At 46.2% G+C, this 13,501-nt stretch overlaps 1 protein-coding gene across 1 annotated transcript; it reads right to left on the reverse strand.

Annotated features, from left to right (window-relative positions):
* Positions 1-11,822: 11,822 nt before the first annotated feature.
* On the reverse strand, positions 11,823-13,428 carry LOC120709961 (protein MIZU-KUSSEI 1-like). The gene has a single exon (XM_039995584.1). It carries the CDS (start codon positions 13,191-13,193, stop codon positions 12,306-12,308), a length of 888 nt encoding a protein of 295 aa, XP_039851518.1. The 5' UTR covers positions 13,194-13,428; the 3' UTR covers positions 11,823-12,305.
* Positions 13,429-13,501: the final 73 nt, after the last annotated feature.

Below are 13,501 nucleotides of genomic sequence, written 5' to 3' on the forward strand. Positions count from 1 at the left end.
TACGTGTTGGCAAGCAGAAGAAAGGAAATTAAACTGGAGGGTATTGGTCTGGTAATCTGGTTGCAGTGTAGAGTTTGTCAGGATTAATTCCTTGTTATTAATGTTTGTGTTTATCGGAATTCAAACAAAAGAAAAGATTCACAAGTGGAAGGAGCCACCGGAACATTAATCGTGAATCGTGATGAAAAGATGAACACGATGCCAGAGTTACAATAGTTTTATTTGTAGTATTGATCAGGGTAGGGTGCGAACGCCATCACGACCCGTCCAACTAAGGACATAAGTTCATGACATCATTAAGACAGAAGAAGGTAAAGACTGAATTTGTAATAGCATGATGGAGGCCCCCTCGCGCAAGCTCCTGTACTTCTCTTAGCTTCCATTGTCACTTTTTGGCTGCCGCCGGCTTGCTGCTCTTCACCTGGTTTCACGCGAAGCACGTACGTCGTCACGAAAAGAAAGAGCACAGGTAACGGCAGCAATAAGCTGGCACTGGCAGGTTTTCCTACCTTCTTCTTCGGCTCCCGGGGCTTCTGCTCGGCCTTCTTGACGCCGCTCTTGGCGGCTGACGGCTTCGTCGCCGTCTCGCTGAGCTTGGGCGCCGGCTCCTTGGCCTGCGCTGCAGCTCCGGCGACCTTCACGGCCTTCATGGATGCCATCGCTCTTGTGCTACTGCTCTGCGCTGTAACGCTGCTTGAAGGAAGCTCAAGTCGATGCTCTGGACCTGATGGACTGGGAACGCAGGGGACGAGGTATTTATAGGCCGTTCCAGTATGCCAGAGCTTGCGAAATACAAATCCTGGAATTATCGCAAGAATAAAGGTGCCATGAATTATTGCGGCTTGTTTAGGACGTCGAAGCAAGTGATGGCTCGCCTTTTTTTTTTGGTTATAAGAATTGGATGCCTGCGACGACGGGAGTTACCGGACCTGAAGCTTGCTATTGGAAACGATTCAGACCTATTATTCGCCGAGTCGATTGCGCACCAGTGGTGCCAGAAAGTTCAAAGGAGGATGGGGGAGGCTACGGAAAAATGATCACATGGTTATCTCATAAGTCATAAGTGCGTTTTACACCATTTTCATAGTTTTTTTAGGGTACCATTTTCATAGTTGCGCATGCAAGTGCATCCATGATCCATTCTCTCGAGTGTTTCGAGTTTCGACATGTCAAAATGCAGCGAAGCCCACCGCAGAATACATCTCCTGAATTTTTCGGCGAGACACATTTTCGTTGTATAAATTTTGGTTCTTATCTTCTTCTACTCTACTATTTGTAAATAAATCAACCTAAATAAATCAATTGAAATACTAATTAGAATCTAAATAAATCAATCGAAATCCTGATCGGAACCCGAACAAATCATTCCGTTTCCCAATTGAAAACCGGACAATTAATATCTCACACGGTCACAACACAGGCTGTACATGGAGTTTTCATAAAAAAAAATTAGTGATCGCAGGTATGAGTAAAATTTATATTACCCGTAGCAACGCATGACACTATGCTAGTTATCTATAAGAATACACCACGGCTACGGGATGAAAGTGTTGGGTTGATCTCCACCAGTTGGCCCAACGGCCAACTGGGCCTTTGACTCGCGCTCTGATCGGGAGTGCCCAGCCCAATGCGAGGCTGGTGGGCCCCGTCGCGCAGTGCCATAAATAGGAGGTGGGGGTCAGTGGCTAGGGTTACAAGATTCACCACAGCTGCCACTGCTCCACTGTCCATAACCGCGATCCGATCTGCGGGGTGCCGAAGCGACGGGAAGCCGCCACCAGCGTAGCCACTTCACCACACCGGCATCAGCTCCACCGGCGCCCTCTACACCAGCCACTGCACTGCGCGTCGCTGCCCTAGCGCAGATCCTCACCGACGAACCCTCGGTGGCTCCTGGAGAAAGAAAGTAACTTTCCGGTCTACACCTAGTCGATCCTAATCCTATCAATGGTATCAGAGCCAATCTAGAGTGTAGATTGAGATTGGGAAGGATCCGGACTCGGATCGAAAGAAACAGAAAGACCTTGATTTCGGATCGGGAAAGTTAAAGGAAACGATTTCGAATGAAATCAAAGAACAGAGAGAATCGAAAAGCACAAAGGAATCGCCAAACCTAACCACAGAGAACAAAAAGAAAGGTGGTGACGCTCACCTGGATGTCGCCGGCCACTGCCTCCGCGAGGGCTCCGGCTCAAGCACTACCGCACGGCCGCTGACCGCCGCTCCGCTCGGTTTGGCGCTGAGAAAGCAGGGGAAAGAATCAAAGAGAAAGAATGAATACATCGATCTTGGATCGAAAACGACGTCAAACCCTAACCTTAGAGCAAAGGGCGGCGGGTACCCACCGTCCGCCGCCAACACCGCCGGCCACCGACGCGCGGAAAAGTCCCGCGCCGCCGCTCGCCGGGACGCGGCCCGGAGGGGCTCCGCCGCTCGCTGTCCGGGACGCCGGAGGTATGAGCGCGCGCGGGCTCGGGGCACCGCCGCCAAGCCACTCGATGGCGGCGCGCTCCCGCATGGGCGGAGCGCGCGCGCCGGCGAGGGGGTCGATGGCGGCGCCAGCCACGCCTCCTCCACGGTCGCCATGGTCGTCGTCTCCGTGGCCGCCGCCGTTTCGCGTGGAGAGAGAAAGGGGAGGGTGGAAATGGGCTAGGGTTTCCAGAGAAACCGGCGCCGACCGGTTTTCTCCCGCCGGGGGGAGCGGACGGCCGTCGGATCAGATCCGACGGCCGAGAGCTCGTCGAGGCCTCGTGGGCTGAATCAGGCCCAGGCGAGGGACGCGTGGGGGCCAAATTCCCGGCCCAGGCCCAGGTTGCGGCTTGGGCGCGGGGAGCGCCGAGCGCACGTTGAGCGGGCTGGGCTGATTTCACGTTTGGGCCGCCTGCATAGTGATGGTTTTCAATGTTTTTTCTATTCTTTTTCAGAAGCTTTTTCAATAGAATTTTGAATGAATTTCTTTATAGTTTGATCTCTATTCAATTTTGCACAAATGTGTATATTGTTTAGAGATCAAAGTTCATAGTTTTGCTTCTGAAAATAGATATTCCTATATGTTTCTGCTGCAAAGTTTATATTGTTGCTCTTTAATTTATTTAGAACCAACAGGACAATTAAATTTTAAGAGCATGATCAAAGAGCCTACTTTGAGTAAGTTTTACCTCTATTCAATTTTGAACCAACGAGATAAATTGTTTAGAGAGAAATTGAGCACAAAGTATTGTGACTATAAAGAAAATGTTTTCCGCTGCTACAATGATTTTATCTTTCAATTAAGTCGGAACCAACGAGAAGATTTAATTGGAAGAATAGTTTAAAGGTCTTAAATGAGTTTTCCCCTGTGGGTCAAAGACACATTTAAAGATTAAAGTCTCAGAAAAGCTTCTGTTGTCTTAAGTTAAAGTTAAGTTTTGGCATCATTTCGCCAATTGAAGTGGCCATTTCAGAGAATAGCTAAAGAACTTCTCTCAAACTACAGAAATGTATTTTTTCTAGTTTGCGCTGCAATAAAGTTGATTATCCTCTAATTAAATTCGAACCAATGGGAGAATTTGATTTTGAGGAGCAAATATATGGTTTTAAAGTTTATTGAGTTTTCCATACATTAATTCTGTTTCTGCCCGACGGTGATACAGAATTAATGTAAAAAATTATTCTATTTCTGCCCAACGGTGATATAGAATAGAACTTAAAGTATTGATTATTGACTTTCAGACAAAGAGTTCTATGTTGTCCTTGAAGGACGAAAGACAATGAACTGGGTACTTGTGACTCAGAAAGGAAGAAGGTCATTACATAAGAGAATATATTCTCTGTAAAGAACGGCTTGACAGGAAAAGTACTCAGGATATTTATCCAACAAAAGAAGATAGAGCAATAAGAGATAGTTTTGAGAAATGTCTCTTATGTACTCTCTATCAAGAAGAATTCATTCAAATTGTGATAAGTCATACATGTTTAATTTGACCAACGTCGAATTAAGTATGTGTGTCATGGAATATTTAGATCTATTTCTGAATTTGATATGAGCCAATCCTGACATTTATGTCTAGAAAAAGTATGAAACAATACCCGCATGACGAGATAAAGTTGGCATAGTGCTAATCCTGCATGGCGGGAGAAAAGTTGTGATGACTAAAGTACTGGTTTATCCCACACTGGGAGAAAAGTTTGGAGTAGCTTTGCTATTCTAGAATTGATCGGGCACTTCTATTGTGTCACAGTGATTAAGCACTCGATGAGTTTAAGAAGAATGAAAAGTTACATACGAACCTCAAGATAAGAATGATATGCGAGCGTTACTTGCAAAAGGTCTTAAATAAAGGACTATGTTGAGTCCTTAAAGTGAAATGAAGAAAAAAACTGTCATATGAAATAAAGGACTCTGTTGAGTTCTTAAAGTGAAATGAGTAAAAGTTACTCCCATACGAATTACTTTTTTCTGCATGACGTAATCATGTGGATGAAGTAAGTAATTAAAGTTTCCTCATTTACAAAAGTTGTGAATAGTTTTCGAAATTGTGGCAGAAAAGTTCAAGCCACATTTCGAGGGGGAGAAATATGAGACAGTTAAGAAAGACACTCCCCTGTAATGTGTATTGAAAAGTAAGAGATGATCTATTAAAGAACGAATGTGACAGTCAGGGGGAGTACAACGGTCACTATATTGATACCCCTATGTAAAGAAATGGCTAAATTCCAGTATTTATGTTGGACGACCCTCAAAGATAGTAAGATGGTGCTTACAGAGCACATATAAATTTTTTTTAACAGATAACCCAAATAAAGAGATTTACTGATACGCCATATTTACAAAAGATGGCAAAATCTAGGGGAGCATGGTATGTAGAGACCTAAGCCTTGAAGAGAAGTAGAAATGCGTGTCCACTTCGATGATTCAGGAGCAATAAGTTTCTCATATTTGTTGATATTGTATACAACACCTGTTGTTAGATTTTCAAAGAAGATGAATAATGTAAAGAAGGGTCTTGTTATGCAAGAGCCTATAGAGTCTATTGCCTTTTGGCAAAGAGCAACAACAGCTCTATATAGAAAACAATGTATCAAAAAAAGAAATGGAGGTTGATTCCACCTCATTTGAAGAAGTCACGAGAATTCTATGGGCTAAGTCCATGGAAAAGGAAAATAATTCCTAAAAGAGTCACCACAGTAGGTTGTAATGGACCTACAAAGAGAAATGTGACTCTAGAGGGAATGGTGAAAGATATAACACAAGGCTTGTGACAAAAGTTTCACACAAAGAGAAGAAATATTTACATGACACTACTTGACGTTTTGTCATGGAAAGAAAGAATATATGAGATACCACAAGAAGAAACCCATTTAAAGCCTTGAGATGGTGGTATCTAAAGTTTATAGAAATAGTAAGAAAAATTTGGGTTTAAAGAGATTGAGGAGGACAATAGTTTTTAAAGAAAGTTTTAAAGAAAGTTAAAGAATGGGAAATTTTATTTCCACAACTTAAAGATAACACCCTACCCACTAGTGGTGGTGTTAATATGCTATTTCAAATAAAGAATTCTTGTCCTCAAGTTTTTGATCTCGGTGGTTGGTTTTCATTCTAAGAATTGAAACTCATTGAGATAAAAAGAAACGGGTATTATGGTTACAACAAAGGCATACTTAGAAAAGATTCTAAAGAGATGAAGTATGCATATGAGTAAATCTATGCCTGTTCCTATCGTTAAGGGTAATAGTTTTGGAAACGTTAGTGTTCCAAGAACCAATGAGAGATGGAAATGGTTCCATAAGCTTTAGCTGTTGGAAGCTTTATGAGCGCGCAAGTAAAGAATTTACCCTGACATAGTTCATGTATCCGGGTTATTTTGGCAAAAGCTCAATCCAGATAGATCACTGGAATGAAATTGAGGATATCGGCCTCATGCTAAGAAAGAAATAACTAGTGCTCTCAAAGGGTTGTGAGTACGAAAGTAGAGCTTGTGAAATATATAGCGAAATCCACAATTGTCGCTAATTTTCACACTTGGAGTTTTTGTGTGGAAAAATCTCCAAAATAAAATAATTAACATCAATGTGATGCAATGACATGGTATAGCATGATATGAGGCTGAGGGACAGGCGGAATGGTTAAAGAAACCTTTACCCGGAGTTGATAATGGTTGACAGCAGCGATAACCATTAAACTAGTTTGCTCCTATGACAACGAGTCAACTGTGGTGCCAAACACGTTGACACAAAGTTATACGTTGTAAAGGAGAAAATCCGGAATCATGATTGGAATGCATTGTGAGTTTAAATGACAGTCAAGTGTTTGTGGATCCACTCATTAAAGGCTTACCGCCCAGTGTGTACAGAGAACGCACAGTCGACATGGGTTTATGGTATAGCCTATGTTTTCCGGACAATAAAGGACCCAAAAGCTAAAGAATCTATTTCAGAACAGAGACGTGTATTGTAGTTGTTGAATCTATCGGCAACTGACCGTGACGATGAAGCTACTCTATGCATTAATCTGTGATGAAATAAGAAAAGAAGTAAAATGTATGAAGTTAAAAGTAAAGATGAGATCAAGGGGGAGAATGTTGGGTTGATCTCCACCAGTTGGCCCAACGGCCAACTGGGCCTTTGACTCGCGCTCTGATCGGGAGCGCCCAACCCAATGTGAGGCTGGTGGGGCCCGTCGCGCAGTGCCATAAATAGGAGGTGGGGGTCAGTGGCTAGGGTTACAAGATTCACCACAGCCGCCACTGCTCCACTGTCCATAACCGCGATCCGAACTGCGGGGTGCCGAAGCGACGGGAAGCCGCCACCAGCGCAGCCACTGCACCACGCCGGCATCAGCTCCACCGGCGCCCTCTACACCAGCCACTGCACTGCGCGTCGCTGCCCTAGCGCAGATCCTCACCGACGAACCCGCGGTGGCTCCTGGAGAAAGAAAGTAACTTTCCGGTCTACACCTAGTCGATCCTAATCCTATCAGAAAGTAGTAAAAATCAGAGGGGGGAGGGGTTCAGTAAAATATATAGACTTTACTATTATGAAGCTTGTAAAAGCACCTTGTCTACCATCTCATTAACAAGCCGGTGGTCCGTGCTTTGTGTGATGAAAAAAATGTCAATTAAAAATAATTATGAAAAGGAGAAAACTCAAGAGGTTGTAATATAATTTTTGAACAAACGAAAACCTAGTTTAATAAGCTCTTTGTGCAGTTATATGGATATGCTTCCTATGAAACTCCATTGTTATTCCTTCTCTTGATTCGTCATTCCATCCACCCAAAACAAAGTTCTTTATTTCAGTGCCATTTCAATCCGACGTGGCTCAGGGTGTTTTTGAGCACTGCACACAATGTAATGTCATTGCAAGTTCTGCAGACGCAACTAGGTTGGGAATATGGAATATATCGAGACTTAACAGAGGCCTGCCGGGGAATTCGATTCCATTCACGCGTTAATCCATCTGCTTTGCAGTCCGGCGAGATAGGATTAGACGAGCGAGCAGAACATATCCGCGCTAGCTAGCCTGTAGCCTCGATATGAGAATCCTCGTTTGCCGACTTGCCGTGGTCCGTCCGTGGATGAGATACCGGTGGATAAAAATTCTCCAAATTTACTTAGTATAAAATAATTATTGCACTAGGTACAAATAACCTCCATCCGAAGGAGAAATAAAGCTGCTCCGTTGTCTAGCCTTGAGGCTGCCGGCTACACGAGTGCAAACATATTGTTGGTTTGCCACTAGCTAATTGCTGCCCTCTTTTAATGAAAAACGAGCGTTGCTGGGAGAAAAAGTTGGAAGCAGCATCTGGAGTTTGTCCTTCTTGATGCTGGCCAAGGAGAAGGCAGTGAAAGCTCAACCTGCCATGGCTCTCGGGTCCAAGCACTTCTAGCGTGTGCATTTCTCGCTGGTCAGAGGCTAATAAACCTCACGGTCACGTGGTGCGTGTACCTACCGTTAACGTACACAAAGAACTCGTGACGGGCCGGGGCTACACTTGGGCTCTCTTTATCGAGTACTGCGCGCAAGGCTGAAAGAAAAGATGCAATGCAGCCGCAGGCAGCAGAGTACAGTACACCACGTTGGGCGCCAATCATGTCGCTCACACGACACAAGTGACAGCGATAATAATACTATAATCATGACGGGCCCGTCGAGCGTCACTCCCGTCTCGCTCCATGCCTCCGTCCGAGAGCAGCTAGCAGCCAAGCAGTCCAGCACCGGGCAGTACGAGCAACTCCGAGTCTCTCCACTCCATTGAAGCCAGCACCAGTCACCGTCATCGAAGCAGTTCAGGCCATCAATCGCAAGCAGGCTTCGCTGCAGCTGCAGCCTTGGGGCGTGGCTCGGTTGCTTCGATCCCCAATGCAAGCCCTGTCGCGAATCAATCCGGCTGCTGCTTGCTGCAGGTCCCCGTCCCCGGCGCTCTTCGTCGTCGGGCAATGGTGCATTGGTGCCCGGTCGGGCGCCCAGGCGGCCAGTGGCGCCCCTGCGCCGAAGCCGGCTCGACAGAGCAGTCGATCCTCTCGGTCGTAGGCACGGCCTCCCGGCAAAGGAAAACCCACAACGGGCCTCTCGTCCATCAGGAGTGCAGAATGCTATGACGGTGGAAGATTAGTCAATTGTTAGGCACATTGTTGCCCCTGCTGCTCCCAACTCTCCGAATTCAGACACTCGGCTCACGCAGACCATGCATCTGCAGACTGCAGGAGGAGGGCAGGTACTAGCGTGCCGCTCCCGGCATCATTACGGCTGCCATTTTGCGCCAACAAGACCCCCTACTTTTGCATAGAAAAACGGTGATTAGCCGTGTCTTTATCTGCCTATCCGTAAACACCCGCCCGCTTTTGCATTGGGTGGGACTGAGATGCTGTCGACCCGGGCCGGGGGGCACCAACAGCTAATCGCTTCATGGGCAGCGCAGCATGCTGTCCTGCGCGAGCCAAGTCGAATGATGGCACGAGCTTGCTCTCAGGTCATCATCACTCATCGCCGGCGTGTTTAGTTAACTGGGATCTAGATTGATCGATGACGCGGGATGTCTTGTCTTGCCTAGCGGCCAACGGATCAGAAAGCTTTGGCACCAATCCATGGCAGCGGCAGCAGGCGTCAAGAAGCGTCAAGCCGAATAGAGCGGAAGTCGTATCGAGACCGGGCTCGGAGCGATGAAAATGCAGCCGGTGGTGGTGATTGGTGAAAGTCTTGTTATCCGTTCGATCGCCCTTCTCTTTCACACTCGAAACAAGGTTTGCTATTCTTTAAACATTTTGTTGTTATGCAGAAACGGCGCTTCTCTCACTCAAACAAAGCTTGAGAGAAGTGCAGCTAGGCAGGTAGCTGCATAAAGAAGCAAGCAGCAGTTGTCAAACAGTGGGTCTGAATCTGATTCTGCATAAGCCTAGCGCAGGGAACAGGAGGAAGCGGAGCTTGGAGTCGGTCCAGCAAACGAGAAAGGAATCCACCTGTACCGAATCCTGCATGGGATTATTAGCATCTGACATCATGAAGGCATCAATCACTTGAAGTATCACAGCGAGCGCCTCCTCTCTAGGCACGTCACACCAGATTAACCATCAGGTTCAAAGAGGCTGCTGTCCTTGCATGCGCCATGATGTGGCTCATCAGCCATGTTTGAGAGACACAGAGGGAGAAGCGTTTGACTATTTGGAAACGACAACCCCAGTCACCTCACCTCACCGCCTTGTACCCGCCATGTACTATGCTGGCATGGCACTGTTCCATCCAACAGTTGCTGCATTGACTTGGTGCAAGCAAAAAAAAGGGTGATTGGGTAAGCATTAAATCTTTACGGGACTTGTTTATCAAGATTTTGCGGGCAACCACTTCACCTGATCCTCAACTAATTAATCATAGCGAAGATTGCGTCTTTTTGAAATACAATACGGAATCAGACGTTTACGTACACTCACGTGTACTCACCACTATGTTGACGATCGAGCTTAGCAACCCACACAAACAAGTACTAGGTCTAGAAAACCAATTTATTTTTATGTGTGGGTTTTAAATAGATTTGTTCTAACTTAACCTAGTACTCAAGTTGTACATGGTCATATATCTGAATAAATTCCTCGTAAAAAAATATATCTGGATAAAACTGTAACGCCATCTCTGACTAGTTATGCCCGCATCCAAACTCACCAGACATGGTCGTTCGTCAAAGTCGGGGTTGAGGAAATACTCCCGGAGAAATGGTGCGTGCCACCATGCTGTCTCCAAAATGCATAAATAGAGGTGCAAATAAATAACTCTTATGTGCACCTCTAGTCTTCTTTAATTTAAAATATTATACTCGTTTTCTAAAATATAATATCATTTTGAAGAAATAGCACAAAATTTTGAACTAAAGAGAGTTGGAGGTGCCCCTAAAGGTCACCCATTGGCACCCCTATACATAAATACATAAATACATTTGATCAAAAAAAATACATAAATACATGAAGCAACGAGCTTATCGCGGTGTCCATGGTCTAGCAACCACGAAAAATATTTCCTTAACGAGTCATGTGCTAAAGATAATCTCAATCCATGAAAATAATTTTGTTACTTGCTATTTTAGACAAATTGTTATGCTTTTATGAAAATATTCATTGACGATCCAGCTGTTGTCACTCTAATTCATTTTTGAAAGATATACAACATCATATGATAGATTCCGCTTCTCAAATCCTATGGTGCATTCTTATATATTCTCCCTCCGTCCTGGAATATAACTATGTTTAGATTTTTTTTCTAAGTCAAATCTTTAAACTTTGACTATATATAGTAAAAAATTATTAAGACTGATAACATAAAAATGATATTAGTTGGTTCATAATGATATTAGTAGTATGTTACCTTTTCTATTTAAAATTAATGATTTTTGGAAATACTAATTGTCGAAGGTAAAAATATTAGACTTTGGCCAAGTCTAAAAGTTGCTATACTTTAGGATGGAGGTACGGTAGTATATATTTATGGCATTGTAGCAAGCAAAGGTAACGAAGTCATGATGCATAAGGCTGCAAAACGAACTAAAATGAGTATGTAAAAGAACAATTGGGGGTGGGGTTTGCAAAAACGTATAGAGTAATTTGTTTAGGAAAAACGTAGAGTAATTGATAACTCATATTTATCGTACTAACCAGACTAATCTTGCCCATCACAAGGTTCTAGCAAGTCCTCAATCGTCAAGAATTAGCAAGTATAGACTAACTCATATTGGTAACTTTAGACAGATTTTGTTTTATGTTGAGTTAAGGGTCGAAAATCATTTACAATTAGCATTTGGCGAGTACGATATGTACTATGTTATTATAAAATACATATGGTGTATAGATTATATACTTTTATATGCTAATCAATATATTTCTATACCGTGCCGTAGCAACATACAAGCATATTTGCTAGTACTACATGATATCTATATGAAATTGTGTTAGAAAATGAACAAATGAGAACATAGATAAATACCATTGATTATTCTGGAGCTTTAGATTTGTTTAGACGTTTTTATATAGTATTTGTGACCATTAAATAGTGCGGGTTGGGTTTATGCACTTTTGCGTAACCAGTTGGTTTATACGAGTTTATTTCACCCTTTTTCAGTTGTGAGTTCTCCACTCACGTCAATAAATAAGTGACATGCGCTCGTTAGTAAAACAAGGGAGAACACAGTACTTACTCCAGTACGAATCTATTAAGTCTAATTAGTTTATAATTTGATCACTAATTGCTATAATAATCATCTACGAATCATGCATTAATTATATTTAATAAATTCGTTTAGATCCCTAATTGCAACTTATGCAATTAATTTTTAATATTAAGTTGGCGTCTGAACATTCGAATTGACATCTGAACATTCGATATTACAGCAACTTAAAAAACCAAAAGACGCCTTACAACACCCTCACCTCAACACTTGCACTCTCCCACTCTCACACTATGGTTTTACAAGAGAGTTGAGGACTTGAGGTTAGCTAGTAGTGGCCAAGAAGGCAAGTACCATCGTCAAGCCACCCCCACCCCCACCCTCACCCTCACCTCAACACTTGCACGCTCACACTCTCACTATGGTTTTACAAGAGAGTTGAGGACTTGAGGTTAGCTAGTAGTAGTGACCAAGAAGGCAAGTACCATCGTCAAACCACCCCCAAAAAGCCCCTAGAAAGAAAGTTTGCACTCCGTTCCATCGGTCCAAAGTCTAAACGGACATCATTTTTTCACAACAACCACACCGTAAACATGAAAGATAGCACAAGCAGAAGGCAGCAGCTTGAAGCATGCGATGCGAGATCACGGTGGCTGGCGCAGCGTAGCTGAACGTGGCATCAAACTCGGAGGAGGTAGATGCTGAGCTCCGGGCCGCCATTGCCGCCGGTGCTGCTGTCCGGGTTCATCATGTAGAACGCCTCCGAGTCGCGGGAGCCCACGACGTGCTCGAAGCGCGCGCGCAGGTACATGACGTCCCCCTCGCCGCAGCCGCACGCCGCCGGTATGACGCCCGCGCCCATGGACACGGCCTCCAGCGCGCGCAGCACCCGCCAGTCCGCGGCGCCGCACTCGCGGCGCACCGCGTAACCGCAGCCCTTGCCGTTGCAGTAGGCGCGCCACACCTTCTCCTCCACCAGCTTCCTGCCGCCGCCGCCGCCGCCGCGGGTCGCGGCCGCGGCGGCGCTCGGGAACGCGCAGGCGGCGGCCTTGGCGCGGTCGCACTCGAGCGCGATGCGGACGAGGCCCGACGCCATCTCGCGCACCAGCGACGCCGTGGGCGCGGCGAGCTCGAGCAGGAGCGCGGGGCACGCGCGCGGGTCCACCTGGAACGCGAGGTGGACGTGGCCGCGGCGGTGGCCGTAGAGCGTGCCCGTGAGCCGCGCGCCGAGGCCGACCTGCCGGCGTCGGCCGGCGATGGCCGCGGCCAGCGCTGTGCGCAGCCGGGAGACAGCGGTGCGGCCCTTCTTGCCGCGCTGCTTCGGTGGCGGCTGCGGCGGCTTGGGCGGCGGGGACACGAAGTCCTCCGAGTGGAACGACGGGCAGCTGGAGGAGAATGCCATGGCCGCCTCGTCCTCGTCGTCGGCCTCCGAGCCCTTGCCCGAGCCGTCCTCCACGCCGGCCGTGGCGCCGTGGCTGCTGCTCTTGCCAAGGACCGGCCACTTGAAGTTCCTCCGGGAGAAGGAGAAGGAGGACTCGTGGGGGCTCCTCGCCATGATGGTCCTCATGGTTTCTTGCTGTGAAGGGGAGTGTGTTCCCAGTGGCCAGTGGTCTCCGAGTGCAGGGAGGATGGAGGGGTTCGGGCTTTGTATGCTGTGAGGGAGACTGGTGAGCAGAACCCACCAACCTGAGCAGCAGACAGGGGAGAAGGGAGAGGAGAAGAGCGAGAGCTTCTCGGCCTTGTCTTGTTCCCGGCCTGGCTCTGCTCGGCTGGACTGCAGCGTCGTGTTTGATGAGGAACTGGAAATGGAAGACAAGCTGCAGATTCTGACAGAGTGTGAGCAGGGAGGACAGGCAGGGCCGGCAAGAGAATTTC

The sequence above is a fragment of the Panicum virgatum genome, chromosome 5K (assembly GCF_016808335.1).
Source record: "Panicum virgatum strain AP13 chromosome 5K, P.virgatum_v5, whole genome shotgun sequence".
Classification (NCBI taxonomy): domain Eukaryota; kingdom Viridiplantae; phylum Streptophyta; class Magnoliopsida; order Poales; family Poaceae; genus Panicum; species Panicum virgatum.

Coding starts and splice junctions, on each gene's coding strand:
- LOC120709961 (XM_039995584.1), bottom strand. CDS start 13,193: ATGAGGACCATCATGGCGAGGAGCCCCCACGAGTCCTCCTTCTCCTTC.